The 18,032-nt window shown below is 35.8% G+C and overlaps 4 protein-coding genes across 7 annotated transcripts; 3 read left to right on the top strand and 1 right to left on the bottom strand.

Annotated features, from left to right (window-relative positions):
• The first annotated feature begins 627 nt into the window (after positions 1–627).
• LOC102613896 (ras-related protein Rab2BV) lies at positions 628–3,180 on the top strand. The gene is made up of 3 exons (XM_006488341.3): positions 628–794; positions 895–1,090; positions 2,244–3,180. Exons 2-3 carry the CDS (start codon positions 926–928, stop codon positions 2,727–2,729), a joined length of 651 nt encoding a protein of 216 aa, XP_006488404.1. The 5' UTR covers positions 628–794; positions 895–925; the 3' UTR covers positions 2,730–3,180.
• Positions 3,181–3,667: 487 nt separating this feature from the next.
• Positions 3,668–6,445, bottom strand: LOC102612818 (metal tolerance protein B). 4 transcript variants are annotated; one of them, XM_052432114.1, is made up of 3 exons: positions 6,130–6,445; positions 5,366–5,528; positions 3,668–4,837 (listed from the first exon to the last, which is right to left on the bottom strand). In XM_052432114.1, exons 2-3 carry the CDS (start codon positions 5,459–5,461, stop codon positions 3,689–3,691), a joined length of 1,245 nt encoding a protein of 414 aa, XP_052288074.1. In that variant the 5' UTR covers positions 5,462–5,528; positions 6,130–6,445; the 3' UTR covers positions 3,668–3,688. The 4 variants fall into 4 exon arrangements, with proteins under 4 accessions (XP_052288074.1, XP_052288075.1, XP_006488400.1 ...); XM_052432115.1 differs by having other exon boundaries at positions 5,366–5,490; XM_006488337.4 differs by having other exon boundaries at positions 4,987–5,490; positions 6,130–6,442.
• Positions 6,446–10,955: 4,510 nt separating this feature from the next.
• Positions 10,956–14,223, top strand: LOC102612516 (serine/threonine-protein phosphatase PP1 isozyme 2). The gene is made up of 4 exons (XM_006488334.4): positions 10,956–11,371; positions 12,289–12,848; positions 12,926–13,146; positions 13,796–14,223. The coding sequence occupies exons 1-3, from the start codon at positions 11,188–11,190 to the stop codon at positions 13,097–13,099; spliced, it is 918 nt and encodes a 305-aa protein (XP_006488397.1). The 5' UTR covers positions 10,956–11,187; the 3' UTR covers positions 13,100–13,146; positions 13,796–14,223.
• Positions 14,224–14,764: 541 nt separating this feature from the next.
• LOC102618184 (extensin) lies at positions 14,765–16,102 on the top strand. The gene is made up of 2 exons (XM_052432334.1): positions 14,765–15,510; positions 15,568–16,102. The coding sequence occupies exons 1-2, from the start codon at positions 14,765–14,767 to the stop codon at positions 15,974–15,976; spliced, it is 1,155 nt and encodes a 384-aa protein (XP_052288294.1). The 3' UTR covers positions 15,977–16,102.
• The last annotated feature ends 1,930 nt before the right edge of the window (positions 16,103–18,032 follow it).

The following is an 18,032-nucleotide window of genomic DNA, read 5'->3' as shown; positions in this document are numbered from 1 at the left end:
TTTGGAATTAGGTTTTACTGTTTATGTGCTTCCAACTAGGTTTAGGTTCTTTAAATTATGTATTTTTTTTTAAGTTAAATGAATCGAAAGTTTGCCTTCGAGATTTGAAACTAATTAAATTCAAAGTTTCAACCCAATTCAAATGCCCACGCCTATAATATAACGGATAATTAGTAGATAATTTTTTACATTTCAATTTATAATACTTAGATGTGATGTTTAATAAATTGAAGTTTTTCATATAAATATTTATTTGAAATATGTATATATAAACCCAAACTTGATTATAAATCAGAAGGCTGACATGGCGACATCCCATTGGCAGTTGGCCTTGTTAATCTGCATTTGACCGTATTAAGACTAACCTTTCTTCCATATATATATATAATAATAATTATTTTTTAATGTTTGAACAGACTTTTTCCCTGAATAAAACTGAAATTAAAAATCCCAATAGACGAGGGTCGTGGAAATCACTAAACATCCACTGTGCACCACCTGCCAGCCTGCCACTGTCAGTAGCCATCTCACCATTTTGTACTTTTCCCCCCTCCAAACCACGACATCGTTTCATGTTTTTCAAAAAAACAAATAGGAAACAAAAGTAAATAAAAATAAATACCGCATATATAAAATCCATTCTTGTCCGTTTCATCGTTTTTTTGTTGTTTCCATTCTCTCTCTCCCCCCCCCTCTCCTATTGGACAACAAACAACAATCCCCTTGCCCAATTTCTCTTCCTCCAATCACCGTACCAGGACTCGCATTCTCTCTCGATCTGTACGCCTTCAAAAGTAACCGTGAACGTTGCCGTTTCTGATCTATTTATTTATTTTTATGTTTTTATTTTTGAAGTTGAAGTTTGGTTGAATTTTAGGCCGTGTTTGGATGCAGGTTCTGTTTGAGAGAGATCGAAGAGGTTGTGATGGCGAGTAGAGTGGATCACGAGTACGACTATCTGTTCAAGATCGTGTTGATCGGCGACTCTGGCGTCGGGAAATCGAACATTCTTTCGAGGTTTACGAGGAATGAGTTTTGTCTGGAATCTAAATCAACCATCGGTGTTGAATTCGCCACCAGGACTCTTCAGGTGATGATTTGTCGTTTGATCTGTTTATAACAAATGACTTTGATCGATTTGTTCATCCTGTTGCGTTTCATGTTGTTAGATTGTCCAATGAGTTGTTTCAGGCATATGAAATTGGCTGATCTGAAATTTGAACTGCCTAGCGTGGGGACCTTAGTAAACGACACCGTATGAGGATTATTTTTTGGAAATTCTATATGGTCATGCTTAGGTGGTATGTCGAATGAATAAAGCATTGCCACCTGTACATCCATTTTGTTTAAAATGCTTGGAAGCTTTTAAAAAAGAATAAAATTGTGGTAATGATGTGGCATGCCTCACATTGAAGACTTTTTCTTGTAAAATTGCAAGATCAATATGAATGTGATAATTAAGCCTGGGTGGTGATTCGTATGTATTTAATTGGGTTTACATTCAGTTTCCATAGGAGAAGGCATCTTGAGTGATGGAGTGGACTCTCTAATTAGTGAGAAGAAGATGATCGTAAGTGATTTCTATAAGACTTGTCTTTTCATTGATTCAAAGTACGAATGTACCACTATATACCATGAAGTGGAGATACCTTTGCCAAGTTAGGTGATTGTGCTAATGATTGATGGAGTCGATGAATAAAAATTGCATAATGTGTTTCTTCTTGCTGTGATTTATTATGATGTAAAGAAACTCCTTATGACATCAGAACTATCAGTTTGTTGAGAGATGTGGTGGATGAACTGAACCGTTACTTAATATACTGTTGATGGATCAGTGTAGGTGTGGGGATGGGGTTCTCTAGCAGGTTGTTATGATATTGACGCAGTAGATGGGATAGTCAAATGACTTGCAACATAATATAAAGAACTACAATAACTTTGCTCAAACAAAATATAAATATTAAATAACTGTCTCCGGTACTCTGTCAAATGAAGATCAATGAACACGATGAGCTGATCTTCTGATAAAGTGATTGACATGTTCCTTTGGTCACCCGAGTCCTCAAGAATTTACATCTTTCTTTTGTGCCTAAGATGTATGGTTTGAGTTTTCTTTTGTGGATATAAGTTCCAACTAGCATATAATTAAATATACTTGCTTCCTTAAATGTCGTTAATACTGTTGTGGATAAATTGTTTGCACTCTGGATCTATGTGTAGCTAATATCTAATATTTGATGCAGGTAGAAGGGAAAACAGTTAAGGCACAGATTTGGGATACTGCAGGCCAGGAGCGGTACCGAGCAATCACCAGTGCCTACTATAGAGGAGCAGTTGGTGCACTCCTTGTCTATGATATAACCAAGAGGCAAACTTTTGACAATGTCCTAAGGTGGCTTCGTGAATTGAGGGACCATGCAGATTCAAACATTGTCATAATGATGGCTGGAAATAAGTCGGACTTAAATCATCTGAGAGCTGTTACCGAGGAGGATGGCCATTCTTTGGCTGAGAAGGAAGGTCTCTCATTTCTTGAGACATCAGCTTTGGAAGCAACCAATGTTGAGAAGGCATTCCAGACCATTTTGACAGAGATTTACCACATCATAAGCAAAAAAGCATTAGCAGCCCAACAGGCATCTGCTAATACCGCTCTTCCTGGTCAAGGAACCACTATTAATGTTAATGATGCATCACCAAGTGTGAAGAAAGGCTGCTGTTCTACCTAAGATGATAGAGTTACTTGAGGAAGAAAACAGATGCAATACCGGCCGACATTTTTCTTTTTGTTTCTTTTTTTTTTTCTTTTTCTTTCATTTTCCATTTCTTTTAATCTTTGGCTAAGAGAGAGACATGTAGAATACTTTTCTTTTACTTCGTTGAGTTGTGATAAGGAAGCTTGTGAAATTTAAATAGGTGATTCCTCCTTTCTTTTGCCCCTTTTCTCAACTCAGCTGCCTAGAAAAGTAATATTGTTCAATGCTGGAATTTGGCTAGGAAATTGGAAGCTTATATTTAACTTTTGGAGAAGTAGGGGGGCAGAAGAAGAGGCATTGTAAGTTTTTGTGTTGCTGTTTGGTTTTTTGTTCCTTTTTTGTTCATTCGGTTACTTTCTAACCTGTAATAGATGTATCACTATTTTAAGATTACTTCTCTATCAATTCTTCTTGAGTTTTGACATTTTCTTTATGCAATCCATTCTGTTTTGTTCTTTCTTTAAACCAACTTCCCTTTTGCGAAAGTGACTTTGCTTCCAAGTCATCCCGAATACGTCCAGATCACCTCTCATTATTGTTTTCTCGGATGTGGATTGTAGAAATGCAAGTAAAGTCATATCATCTGGCTGCTAAGAGATTGTGTTTTGAGTTTGTTTTCAGCCATGATTAGATAAAATGTCACTTTACCATCATTTTGTCAATTCTCAGTAGGTGGACGGTGCTTATAAATCAAGCATATAATAGAACCTACCATCATTTTCAGATCAGTCATTGTCTCAATATGGATTGCAATTATTGGAATGGAGAAGCAAGAAAGACCAAGATGGATCCACCTGTTCTCAGTATATATGAGTTGGCTAAGAGAGCCCCATGCTCTACATCTTGAACACCACCTCTTTTAGCAACTAAATGGGGAAGGAATAAGAATGAGAACATGGACATACACAATATATAGGCAATTTGTTTGCTATCTATTCAATTTGCACTGTTACATGACAAATTCTATGTGTTTTCTGACAGTAATCCCTAATCTTGTCAAGAATTTCACTAGAGCTGACCGCAGGCTCGGCAATTACATGGCAAGACAATACAAGTTTCCCAACCGTAATTGCCCAAACATGCAGGTCATGAATAGTTTGAACACCTTTGATACACTCGAGATCACGTTGCAGTCTAGCAACATTGATCTCACTTGGCGTCCTCTCCATCAATATCACAAAGATAGTCTTAAGCATGGGTACAGTAGTACTTAGAGCAAAAGCAGCAAAAATAAGAGTGCAGCTAAGATCCACTATAGACCAACCTGGTTTTACCCACAAAATCAATCCTGCAATCATCACCCCGGCAGATTGAATAAGATCAGCCATGATGTGTAGGTAAGCCCCTTGGAGATTTATGTTTAACATCTTGGTCTTTATGGGAGAATTTGACTCCAGATTAGTCTGATTTTCTTCAGTAGCTGCACATAATTTCTCTCCCTCGTGATGAGGACCATGGTCATCACCATGAACATGACCACCAATATGATGATTGTGCCCACAGGCATGATGAGCATGATCATGACCGATACAAGTGACCATGATTATGTTGATGAGAAATCCAAATGCTGCAACTCCAAACATGAGTTGACCATTCACAGTTGGACTTTTGTGAACAATTCTGTCAACTGCTTCATAAACTAAGATCCCAGATATAAGCCATATAAGCTGCACTGATACAAGGGCACCCAAAATTTCAAAACGATTAAATCCAAAAGAATACTGTGATGTTGCATTCCAACCAGAGGCCCAGACTGCGAAGAGAGAGATGGAGAATCCAGCAATATCTGTAAGCAAGTGAGCTGCATCTGTCATTACTGCAAGGCTGTTTGCTTTAAATCCACCAACAACCTCTACTACCATCGCAATAAGGCTGAAGATTATGAGGCAAAAAAGTTTTATAGCTGACTTAGATCGCTCGGTTGATTCTAATGTATTATTTTCTTGTTTGGAGAAGATACAAGCAGAACCAGAAGATAGCTCTGTTGCCACTGAAATGACAACATCTCCTTCATAGAATATTGGCATCTCTATATCCTGCTGGTGTTCTGATGCCAAAATGGATAACTCCTCACTTTCCATCTGCATGGGCAAGAAGATGGTTAATTCCGCAAAGAAACCTTTTTTTTTTCTTTTGAAAAAAGGGGAAAAAATGACCAACTTAAGAAAGAAACAAATATTCATGCAAAATGGAAAAAAAAAACAAAAAATTGGAAAGACAAAATTTTTACATTAACATTGACAAATATCAAGAGAAGCTTCCTCTGGTCCATCTAATGCAATCAATTACAACAATATTTTGTCCTCCAACTGCATTTGACTGACACAACAAACACTACTTATTATTATTCATATGGCAGTCAATAATTTCCAATGGAGCATTACAAAGTCATCTTAGGTGATGTTCTGACTCTTGTCATCATTGAATGCTAGCCCTAGCATCTCAGACATATATGTTCTTATCTTCTCTTGCACCACTGTTTATACATCTCAAAGCCGTTGCTCCCAGCAACGTTAAATTAATTTTATTTGTTAGGAAAAACAGCCCCCATTGCACAGATGCCTTGTTTCTTGAATACTCAAGACTTCATAAATCATAATTGGCCGCACAACATCATGCATGAACTCCTTTAAACTTAACAAGCATCTGTAATTCACAGCACACTGCCACTCCCTCCATACAATCCAACCAAAGTCAAGAGGCATTGCTCTCCCAAAGAATCCAAACGGCCATTCTGTAACATTCCAGGGTAGTAAGTTACATTTTTCAGCCCTGAGAACAATGTCATGCAATTAATCAAGCTGAAATTGACTCAGTTGCTCCTCAATCCTGAACTAATTAGAGGTTGACCAAAAAGGCCAACTTGATTAACATGTTTTAAACACATTTATAATTCCATTTTACATAATTATTTATGCAAATCATTGCAGGAACCACACTTCAATATAGAACTTCCTTACAATTACAATGCACATCAGATTAAAAAAAAAAAAATTTATCAACCAAACATGTTCAGACGAATCAAACTCCAAAAATTCAAATTTTTATGCACAAATCCACTCAAGCCGGCAAACCACTCATCCAGCATGATCGTACTTGAATGCAAACACTGCTAAGAACCTAAACTTGCATTCACGTCCTTAAACACAAAAGCAAAAACATCAATCACTTGACACCAACCTAAACAACAAACATAGAGGCGGCAATGGGCAAAGCATCAAAATCCCAGCACGTAAAATCTATGTTGCATGATCACACGTACATTTCATCCAACAAAGTAAATTACCAAAAAAACCATTTGAAAACACATCAAAGCAAATCCAGAACACCCCAACAAATTTCCCAAAAGAAAAAGGGGCATTAAAGATCATACCTGAGAACAATAGCAAATAAGAGAAAAGCTTGAAGGAGATTTGAAGGGTCTGCTCTGTATATTATGAGACGGTATCAAATTGGGATTTGGGATATTAATAATAAAAAGAGAATTATGTCAAGAATTCGCATTGATTGTCATTGGCCCCTCACATAGAGAGGCTGAGACGATTCACACTTTCCATGTTTGTGCAGAATTTAAGGGAGGTTTTCAAGACGGCAGACTCCGTTTGACAGAAATGAGAAGACAAATTCGTCGTGCATGTTTGACCCATGCCACGCGCCTTTAATGCGAATGGAGCTATAATTCGGTTACCACTTTTCTTTTTCTCTTTGTTTTTTTGCCGATTCTTTAAGACAAGTCGACGCACACGTTTTGCTGTCTGGAGAGTCGATGGAAAAGGGGTAATAGCATATGAATCCAACAATTTTATAAAATTTCTAGGAGTATTTATGGTAGAATAGCCACGACTAAAAAGTCAAACATATGTAGATTTGACTATATAAGATATAATTGTGCGCCTAACACGATTAACAAGTCAAATAACATATTTTCGCATGAGTTTATATTATGAGTGAAAATCTCAAGCAAAATAAAAATACTATAGGTCACTCTAGAAAATTATTGAAGTTGAGAAAGTAAAGATCCTTTAGAGAGAGAAAATGAGGATTTTCTTTTCTTTTCTTTTTGAGAAATGAATATGTAGAAATATTTTTGTAATTAAAGTGAATAAGGACCCGTTTGGGATTACTTTTGGGAGGTTTAAAAGTGATTTTGAAAATTTTAAAATTAATTTTAGTGTTTGGTGAAAAAAAATCAAAATCACTCTTATTAAAATTAGCCCCTCCTACTACTAATTTTGAATAGTAGGGAGAGAGTAATTTTTAAATTCTGATTTTGAGAATTAATTTTATCATTCAATATAATTCCATAAATATTCTTATAATTATTACATAATCCCAAAATTATCCTTATTCAAATTGGAAAGAAATCAATAATTTAATTTTTTATTATAATTCACGCTTTTCTTTTTAACCTATTTCTTCTTCTATTATTGTTTCTTTTTGAGTTTTTGCAGCTCATTACATTTTTTTTATGTTTATTTGTTGGAGTACCTCGTTATACTTTGATTGATGTTATTTTAATGAAAATTGTAGTTGATTTTTTAATTATCAATTGTTTTAAGATAAAAAAATAAAAGAAATAAAATCAATATAGTATAAATTTTTTCTTTAGTTAAAATTATTGTAATATACAATTAAAAATATTGTATGTACATGTTTTTATATGTGTAAGTAAAATATATCATACATTACGTATATTTTAATCATTTGTTTTCTCTTAGTAGTTTAACAGTAAGATTTTAACAAACACCCATAACTGCTTTCAAAATTGTAGTTGATTTTTTAATTATCAATTGTTTTAAGATAAAAAATAAAAGAAATAAAATCAATATAGTATAAATTTTATCTTTAGTTAAAATTATTATAATACACAATTAAAAATATTGTATGTACATGCTTTTATAAGTGTAAGTAAAATATATACTACGTTACGTATGTTTTAGTTATTTGTTTTCTCATAATAGTTCAATAGTAAGATTTTACCAAACATTCATAACTGCTTTCAAAACTCACAATACTTTTGAAAATAAAACTTATCAAGCACTTAACTGATTCTCTTCACAGTTGATTATTTATACAGTACAATTAACAATAATTATTTTAAAAGTTACAACATTCCCAAACTGACCCTAAGAGATTTTATAAGAATTTTTTAGGGGGTTGGAATAACATCACTCACCTTAATATATGCAACATATATCATAAAATGCAAGGGGTAGTGCCAATGTTACATTTGCTGAAACAAACAGCCGGGCAATATGGATCGTTGGATTTGTAATTTCTCAAATCCAATAGATGGAAAGAGATTTAACACAAAATAAGGTATAGGTACAATGACCAAATGAATAATTTAAACAAAAGATGGGCAACCTGCAGAAAGGGTTCTGAGAAACCAACACTCAAGGGTAATGACTAATGGGTAACAATTTTATAGAGGGAAAAAGATAAGTGATGAGTGTGTACTCCGGGTATGAAAAATAGAAGAGAAAAAAATTAGAGTAATTAGGGATTCAAAAAGCAGAAAAGAAATAGTTGTTCGGTAGAGAATCTCAATTATCATACGATTATCTCAGTTTCCTTATTCAATTTTGTTGATTCACTTAAATTTGGGAATCCTAAAAAATTGCTACTCACCAGAGCCGAACCCAGAGCAACTTGAATTTCATTGAAATTGCAAAAATTTCAAACCTCATCTTGTCAAATTCTCTTGCCCAAATAATTTCCCATACATCATTCATTGTTATGGCTGGTTCCTTTTTTTATTTTGACACCTTTAATTGGAAAACTCCCATATTCGACCCTCATGAAAGCTGATCTTAAGAGTATGGGTTAAGGCTATGATTGAAAATCAGTGGAGACGACATATCAAAAGTTAGAAATGGAAAGATGAATGTATGAAATTGGTTTGTTTCTTATGGCGAAAAGAGAAAATGACTTGCAGATGGAAAGAAATGATAGAGAAAAGGGACATAAATTTATGTGAAAAATGTGTCAATGTATTGACTAGTGAAACGGACTTAAACCAGATCATTGATTGTGAAGAAAAGAAAGCTAAGGCCAAAACCAATGAAGATGATAAAAAAAAAGGGAAAAATTTTATTACAGTTTCATTTCTTATTTATAAGTATGATTTTGGAATATGTTCAAAACAATATATTGGAGGTTATTGGTTATATGGTATTTAGGAAATCTAAGTCATGGGTACAATTGATATTTTGAATGCAGTAACTGAAGTAAGATGAAACATAGTTAATAGTTAAGTGGCATATGCAATGTAGTTTAATGTTGTTTACTATATTGTTGTTAACACTGTGATGATAGGGAAATATGTTCAATGATATAACAAAAAATTAATTGAAAAAAAAAATTCAAATAAAGAATCAAATTTGCAATTTTCGAAACACTTCCTCATTTCTCAAACCGCAGCTCCTCCTCATTTGTGTAATCACTAGCAAGAGACGAAACCTGTAAACAATTTCTTTTTTCAACCTTTAATCAATAAATTCCAATATAAAACTACGAATATTTCATTGATTATATTAGAGAGGGGCGATGTTGCTTCCTTTAATAAACGGAGCATGAGATAGTGGATTCTAAATTTTTGACAGCCGCATTTCCGTCGGGATGGAAAAACAAATTTTAGGTTCCAAATTTTCATTTGGTTTCTGAAATTTTCACTGACTTTGCCGCTGGCGTTTAACCGGCTATTCTAAAGAATGAGACATTGAGTTTGACTTTGACACTTTGCAACTGGCTTTTCAACCGGTTTGAACAAGCTTTTAATATTGCCCCCCCTTACCGCCACGTGCTCCTTTTACCAAATGTAACATACGCAATGTATTAAAAGCTTGTTCAAACCGGTTTGGCCTCTTTACATTGGTCACGTCATTACTGTTACTTACACCAAATGTAACATACGCACGCGCAATGCAAGGAGGCCCCTTTGCTTTCATGAAAGACAATAATTGAAACAAAAAAAGGGAGGATTTTGAGCCTTAATGGGCTTGTTTTAGCCCAACTTTAAAACTGGCCAACTCAAAAACTGTCTCTTTTGTTGTTTAATCTTGTTTCCAGAGCTAAAAGTAACAAAGAAAAGAAGCATGTCTTCTGTAATCATTATGATTACTCGGAAGATGTAAGTTTTGAATAAATTATTGTAGATTCTCATAACAACCCATTCAAAGTTTTATAGCTATAAGAACAATAATGTTCAAAATTTCTTGAAAGTCTTTGAATAAAAAATGTCGATGACATCAGGAACTTGTGAACATAATATGTGAACCCAGCATTTCATGTTAGCTTCGAACGACTACACTATACTAATTACTAATGAAGCAAACCCAAACCTTCCTTGTAAGCTAATAATTTCCCTTTGAGTTTGATTGGCATATTTCAATTTCATTACAAGTTCTACTTATTAAATAACCATTCTTTACGTTTTTATTTTAAAGAAATATAATTATCAAAAGCGACCAAAAAAAAAAAGAAAAAAAAGAAGGAAATGTTTATCAATAAAAGTATAAAACATTGAGGGGGAAAAAGGAACCAACAATGTTGACCTAAAAAATGCATCTCGAACAAAAATAAAAAAGAAAGAAAAAAGATTGAACAATGTTGAATTAAACAATATGTTCATAAAAAAAATAAGGGGAGAATAAGCCATGAGATATACAGAGCAATAGCATCCCAATCCCATCGTTTATACAATATGTTCTTTTATATAAGCTTTTGTGTTAATGGGTAATTTATGGATTTGTACCGGATTAGCCCCTTAAATAATCGATAATCATTGAAATACTCAAGTTACTTATCTTTATACCTTTTCAATAAGTAAGACCGATGTTATATATATCTGCAAAACTCATGTAAAATGAAATGCCACTTATCATATGAATTTTAAAATTTATCTAATATTTAGTGAGAATTACATTATATTCCACCTTATTTTTAGATGAATCTCTTAGGTTAATTTTTATTTATATTATAATAGTATTTTGATCATTCGAATACGATCAACCGATCTCAATCAATAACCTAATTTATAACAAATGAATAAACAATATCTTTGATTGCGAACATTTAGAAGTTAAAGGATTGAGATGTTATTAGCCAAAGAAAAACAATGGACGATGTGGAGTGATAGATACAAGGGCATTTATGGAAGAAAATTATGAGCTAAAGCAGCTGATAAAAATATTTAAGTCACCTCCGCCACATCGGAGCTGCAGCCGTCACCATCGCTTTGCAGTTCGCTCTGCATCTCCATTTTCTTTTAAAATCATTCAGTAATATAATATATTTTTAAAATTTAAAAAAAAGGCCCTATTGCTAAATATTACTATTAATTCATATAAAGCAACAGAGACTCAATTTCTCAGGAGGTTTCATTCAATTTCTGCATTTGTTTGCTTCAAAGATATAGAGAGAGTGAAAAATGGAGCCTGCCGTTTTGGACGACATCATAAGTCGTTTATTGGATTTCAAAAACGGTAGGGGAGGTGGCGGCAAACAAGTGCAGCTTAGCGAAAGCGAGATCCGTATGCTCTGTACGGTCTCCAGAGAAATCTTTCTTCAACAGCCTAATCTTCTTGAGCTTGCTGCCCCCATCAAGATCTGCGGTCAGTTTTTGTACTTTTAGCTTTTATTGAATTTTTGTGATGTGGGTTTTGATTGTGATGAGAAATTAGTTTGAAAGTTCGTGGCTTTTTTAGGGAAAATTTTGTTTTTTTTTTTTGGGTGGGTTATTTTGAGTATGCGTTGAATTGGGTTTTATTGATTTGGCTCTTTCTTGGGATGGTATATTCCTATGGCTTTCTAGTAATAATCGTATCAAAAATCTTAAATTCAATAAGCGGAGATAATGGGTTAGTTAGAAGATATGAAAACCAGGCTATGTGAAGAGCATTTTGGATCGTTGTTATTGGCCGATGTGTTCATTTGGAATGGTTCAATGGCTATTGTTAAAGTTAGCCCTGTATTAAGTTTGTTTATTGGTATTGGTGTTTCTGTTATTTCGCATATTGTTGTCTGTTAATTTGAATTCTGTCACTTGGTCATCTATATATGGTAAATATATTATTATAACTTACAGCATTATTTATGTGTGTTGAGTTATTCCCCTGATGTTGAACTTGGTTTGTTTAAGCTACTGACCTTTTTGCTTTTTAAATATTTCCATTGTCTCGTTTTAGTCAGTCTGAAGCATGCGCTCTTACGGTTCTCATTAAGTATCCGATCGGATAGATTTAGATTGCTTTGGGAGGCAGGGATGGACTTGTCATTTTATTTAGTGAATCTGATGTATGTTAGTATCGTTACAAGGTGGAACTTGGATCTTCAGATTGTCAAATTGAAGTAGTTTAAATTAATGAGTTCTGAGGTTACTGTTGTTTTTAAAGGATACTATTGTGGTTCCCAAAATGTTGTCCAGAAAGTATTGTGGTCAGTGGTTGGGATAAGTTAATTATTTGGCTATCAGATAAAGTTCAGTATCATTAATCTTTGTGTTTCCGTTTTGTATTTTGTGGATTTCCAGGTGACATTCATGGGCAATACTCAGATCTTTTGAGGCTCTTTGAATATGGGGGTTTCCCTCCTAAGGCTAATTATTTATTCCTAGGAGACTATGTGGACCGTGGCAAGCAGAGTTTGGAAACAATATGTCTCCTGCTTGCCTATAAAATCAAGTACCCTGAGAACTTTTTTCTTTTAAGAGGAAATCATGAGTGTGCCTCTATTAACCGAATTTATGGATTTTATGATGAATGTAAACGCCGGTTCAATGTGAGACTGTGGAAAATATTTACTGATTGTTTTAACTGCCTTCCTGTGGCTGCTCTCATCGATGACAAGATATTGTGCATGCATGGTGGCCTTTCCCCTGACTTAATTAACTTGGATCAAATTAGGAAGCTACCTCGTCCAACTGATGTTCCAGATTCTGGTTTACTTTGTGATTTACTATGGTCAGATCCTGGCCGAGATGTCAAGGGTTGGGGAATGAATGATCGGGGAGTCTCATACACATTTGGGCCAGATACAGTGGCAGAGTTTTTGTTGAAGAATGATATGGACCTGGTTTGTCGTGCGCATCAGGTTGGTGACAAACTGTTCTCTGTTTAGTTATTTGTCTTTTGAGGAAGCCCTTATATTGATGATACTTTTCCTTTCAGGTTGTTGAGGATGGGTACGAGTTCTTCGCTGACAGACAGCTTGTTACGATATTTTCTGCTCCCAACTATTGTGGGGAATTTGATAACTCTGGTGCAATGATGAGTGTTGATGACAGCTTAATGTGCTCTTTCCAGATCCTTAAGCCTACGGATAAAAAGCCGAGGTTCTCATGAAAATGAGATTATAACTACATTCCCAGTTACCTATTAAAATTGCTAATGTAAGCTTCTTGCTGCTTCGTAGACTGCGTTCTTCTAAGATATAATTCCATTAAAAGAGATATACCAAACTACTGAATTTCATTTGTGTAATTGTCCTTAGCATTTGGAATGCTTTTGTAGGAGATGCTTATTAGCAAAACTATTTTCTTCAAAAGCACCTTCTGCAAAAATGCATCCAGTAGGTCATTTGAGAATGGCACCTATCAGGTGCTTCTCTGAAAAGCACTTGGACTGCTTTTGTTCCTCCCAAAAGTTAATATAGTTTCTCTATGCCGTGTAGAGAAAGAGAAGCCATCTTGTTTATGTGGGCCATTTGGATTCTAGAAAACTTAATAAACCTTTTCAGCTTGCGTGTTTAAGTTTATTATTAACATTCCTGTTTATCAGTCTCATGCCGTGTAGAGAAAGAGAAGCCATCTTGTTTATGTGGGCCATTTGGATTCTAGAAAACTTAATAAACTTTTTCAGCTAGCCCGTTTAAGTTTATTATTAACATTCCTGTTTATCAGTCTCATTTTTATGATGGGTTGACAGATCTGCTTAAAACTGGACTGTGGAGAATGTATTACATGTACAACTGAAATTTTTTAATATTCATCGGTGTAACTAATCTGTTATTGTTTGCTAACGTTGCCACCTTCCTTGCAGTCCATTTGTGATTTGAGGAAAAGCACTTGAAGATAATCCTGTTTTTGTTTCTCCTTCAATATATGAAGTTGCAGATCATCATGCTCTGTTCAGTGTTGAGCGTAAGTGATTTTTTGAAATATTGTGTTAAAGCAGGAGCCTTCCAACTTCAGTCTGGAGCCGAACTATTTCACAGAGGCCAAGAAAGGCCAGGATGTTCGTTTTTGTTTTTAAATTGAAGCTTTCACACGAAATTGTTATGGCCGTCCATATTCCTAAGGTTTTTGTAAATGACGCAACTTGTAGAATATAAAACCCCATTGGATGATTGTCTTATTCAATGCAAGAGTTTCTCTACCTGTCTCCAAATTAGCTTATCGCCTCATATTGTAAGTGTCTGAGGCTGTCTTGAGAGTAGAGTTTAATGAATTAGTAGATGTTTTATGCCATCTCTAGACTACTTAATTTGAATTAAGCCAGTTGAATGCATTTCAGTGGCAGCTAATACATTCACTTACCTTGTAGAGAGCATCTCAATCCCAAATAAACACTGCTTATTAGCTGCCCATACCCATTTATATGAATGAACTATACTTTGATTTCAATGTGTGAAAATATGTGAGTAACTTGATGTCTACATCTGTGTTTCTATATATTTATAGTACCTACTCATATTTGCACTTAGTCATCGTCTTAACGGCAGTATTCACTTGAAATGTCAAACTTGGGGCGTCACTGCTCACTATATCCAAATTCTCTTCTGTACTTGGGAACGTCTTACGTAAATGAACCGACCAGCTTTGGTAGCTAGGTTAACGTGGAGGCTAAACCGAGCTATCGTATGCATGTTCATGTGCTTAAGCCAGCTCTGCAACAATGGTTGTTATTTGCACATTTGCAAAGTGACAAAGATCTAAAGCCTATTTATACTCTTGTTGTTTATTCCTCCCCATTGCATCAAAACCCGAACAAAAACTTCCTTCACTGGCAATGAGAGAGAAAATGAAGATGCTCGCTGCTCTATCGGTGCAAATTTTGCTGCTACTAGGAGCTGTAGCAAGTGAAAGCAATACCAATCACAGATACCCGCCTCGCTGGAGGCATTATCCTCCACCGTCTCATGGGCCACCAATCAAATATCCACCTCCCTCCCATGGCCATCCTCCACCAACTGAATGCCCCCCACCTTCTCAATCCCCTCCACCGTCCCATTATCCACCACCCACTCCAAGCTATCCACCGCCTTCACAGCCACCCCCATCCCGTTATCCTCCACCCACTCCCAGGCATCCTCCGCCTTCGCAACCACCACCAACTCCTAGGTATCCACCACCTTCCCATTATCCTCCACCAACGCCAAGGTATCCACCACCTACTGTGAGCCCACCACCTTCTCATTACCCTCCACCAACTCCAAGGTATCCACCACCTACTGTAAGCCCACCACCTTCCCAACCTCCGCCCACTCCAAGGTATCCACCACCTACTGTAAGTCCACCACCTTCCCATTACCCTCCGCCCACTCCAAGGTATCCACCACCTACTGTAAGCCCGCCACCTTCCCATTATCCTCCACCAACTCCAAGGTATCCACCACCTTCCCACCCTCCGCCCACTCCAAGGTATCCACCACCTACTGTAAGTCCACCACCTTCCCATTACCCTCCGCCCACTCCAAGGTATCCACCACCTACTGTAAGCCCACCACCTTCCCATTACCCTCCGCCCACTCCAAGGTATCCGCCTCCTACTTCAAGCCCACCACCTTCCCATTACCCTCCGCCCACTCCAAGGTATCCACCACCTACTGTAAGCCCACCACCTTCCCATTACCCTCCGCCCACTCCAAGGTATCCGCCTCCTACTTCAAGCCCACCACCTTCCCATTACCCTCCGCCCACTCCAAGTTATCCACCACCTTCACATTATCCTCCACCCACCCCAAGGTATCCACCACCTTCACAACCACCTCCATCCCATTATCCACCACCCACTCCAAGGTATCCACCGCCTTCTCCTAGGTATCCTCCTCCAGTAACAACTCCAAGATATCCCCCACCAGCTCAAAGGTATCCTCCGCCAGTCCAAAGGCATCCACCGCCGCCTTCTAGACAATACCCTCCACCAACGACCTACCCTGGATCACCGCCTGCATGGAACCCTCCGCCTTATACAAACCTGCTATCACCGGTTGCTGTTTGAGTCTTCGATGGATACCATATAACTGATCAGAATAAACTATATAGACCGATATATAAAGTGTGTATTGTGTATTCTGTAGGGTGTTTGTTGCTAATAATAAGTGAAGAAAACGTACGTTCTGTTTAATCCCTCTTGTTTACTCTTTTTACGTACGTTCCTGCTATCCAACATTTTAAAGCACATGACTTTGAGATAGCATTATGTGATAACATTAATAGCAGTAATTTTCAGATAAAAGAATTAGACACAAGTTTCAGATAAGAGAGTTAGACACAACGATGATTAAAAATGACAACAAACTATTGTGATGGTGTCGAATATTTACTCACTTAATCGGATCAGTTTTCATTTAATATGAGTTGTACAACATACAGTTTTCAATTTAATTTTACCCCAAAAAAAAAAATTGCTTGGGTTTTTTTTTTTTTTTTAAAAAGACGATAATCTGTAATTATTATGATCCCATATGTTGAAGGAGATTTATCCTTCCATCACTATGAAATTAACGGATAAGTGTAGAGAGGAGAGTGTCAATCTTCCTTATTTTGTTGACGAATTATCTTTGTGCCGCCACTGAAAGATCAACATAATGCCGTGATTTGATTTCTGCAATTAAATACCTTCATGAATTATGATGATCGAACGATTACGAGACGACTAGTAGAGTAATAATCAATTCAGTGTGTAGTTGGTACTTGGTAATTAGCACATATACTTAGAGACACAAATTAAAAAGTATACATTATCATTGCCAATCCAACTACAATTTCATCAATATATATACATACATAAAAATATAAATTTTAATAAATTAGAGATTACATTTTTTTTAATCTGATAGTGGCATCCTCATTTTAACAAAATGAAAATGTGCTCACTAGAGAATTATTATTATTATTATTATTATTATTATTATATATATATAGCATATTTTTAAAATTAAATACGATTATACAGGATACAAATTGTGATGGCGATCAGGAGGATGGCATAGAGGGTCCATGCGAGGCATTTGAGCCACAACGGGAGCGGAATTATGACGGCTACAAAAATGGTTGTCACAGCAAATAGAAGCCCGAGTCCCTCGAGCACCTGGGCTGCTATAGGAAATCTTGTACGCATGAGTTTGCCAAGGAAAAGGAAAGTGAAGGAAAATATGACGGCAAGAGAAAGGAAATGGAACATGAGAGGCAGCTGGGATTGAACCTGCAAAGATTGAAGAGCGATTTCAATGGCCGATGGTAAGCAAAAGCCTATCATTATCATTGCCCAATCTAGGTTTTGATGATCAGCAGCCGGTGCTTGTTGTGGTGGTAATACTGGTGGGTTAGTTTTGGGCAAGAGTTGGAAGATTTTTGTGAATATTGATGTAAACGAAGCCTTGAAACGATTTACAACGTCCCTTAATATTTAGGTTAGGACTATGTAAAATATATATGCTTCCTACTTTGTGTATGAGTAACGAGACATTAAGACGGTGAGATTAGCGATGTATTTAAACTAACAAACTTGTCACTGTACGGGAACTTCATGCAAGACGCCAACTTAAAACCTATAGCTTTTCTGCTTCTGGGAAAGTAAGTGCAATAAATAATTTGAAGAGAAAAGCAGAAAGTGGGGATTAATAGTAAAAGTCATCATGAGAGTTGTATATGTTTAAAAAGGGAATGTCTTTCCAAGGGAAAAATAAAGCTGTTGGATTTCATCGTTGAGTTTAACTTATTCTCAACTCTTTATAAGTTTAACTTATAATAATATGTAGTTAAGACTTGATTAGTTTTATATTTTTATTGGATAACTATCAATTGTATGTTTCTAGAAAACTAGTGAATAGGTCAGCTCAAGACTAAATTTAAATTCATTATATTTAATCTAATTGTCAATAGATGATAAATAATAAGTTGCATTGTTTGATTTGTTGGTAGGAAATCATAACCTACAAATTTAAGGAAAAAAAAGAAGTAATACTTTGGTCGCTGATTTATTTAGATCTTTGTGAAACTTTCAACAAAGAATATATAGAGAGAATGAATTACTTCCCTTCTTTGTTATAAAT

Source organism: Citrus sinensis, chromosome 8, assembly GCF_022201045.2.
Source record: "Citrus sinensis cultivar Valencia sweet orange chromosome 8, DVS_A1.0, whole genome shotgun sequence".
Classification (NCBI taxonomy): Eukaryota; Viridiplantae; Streptophyta; class Magnoliopsida; order Sapindales; family Rutaceae; genus Citrus; species Citrus sinensis.
Note: the sequence above shows the minus strand (reverse complement) of the source record. Positions and strands in the feature narration are given on the sequence as shown.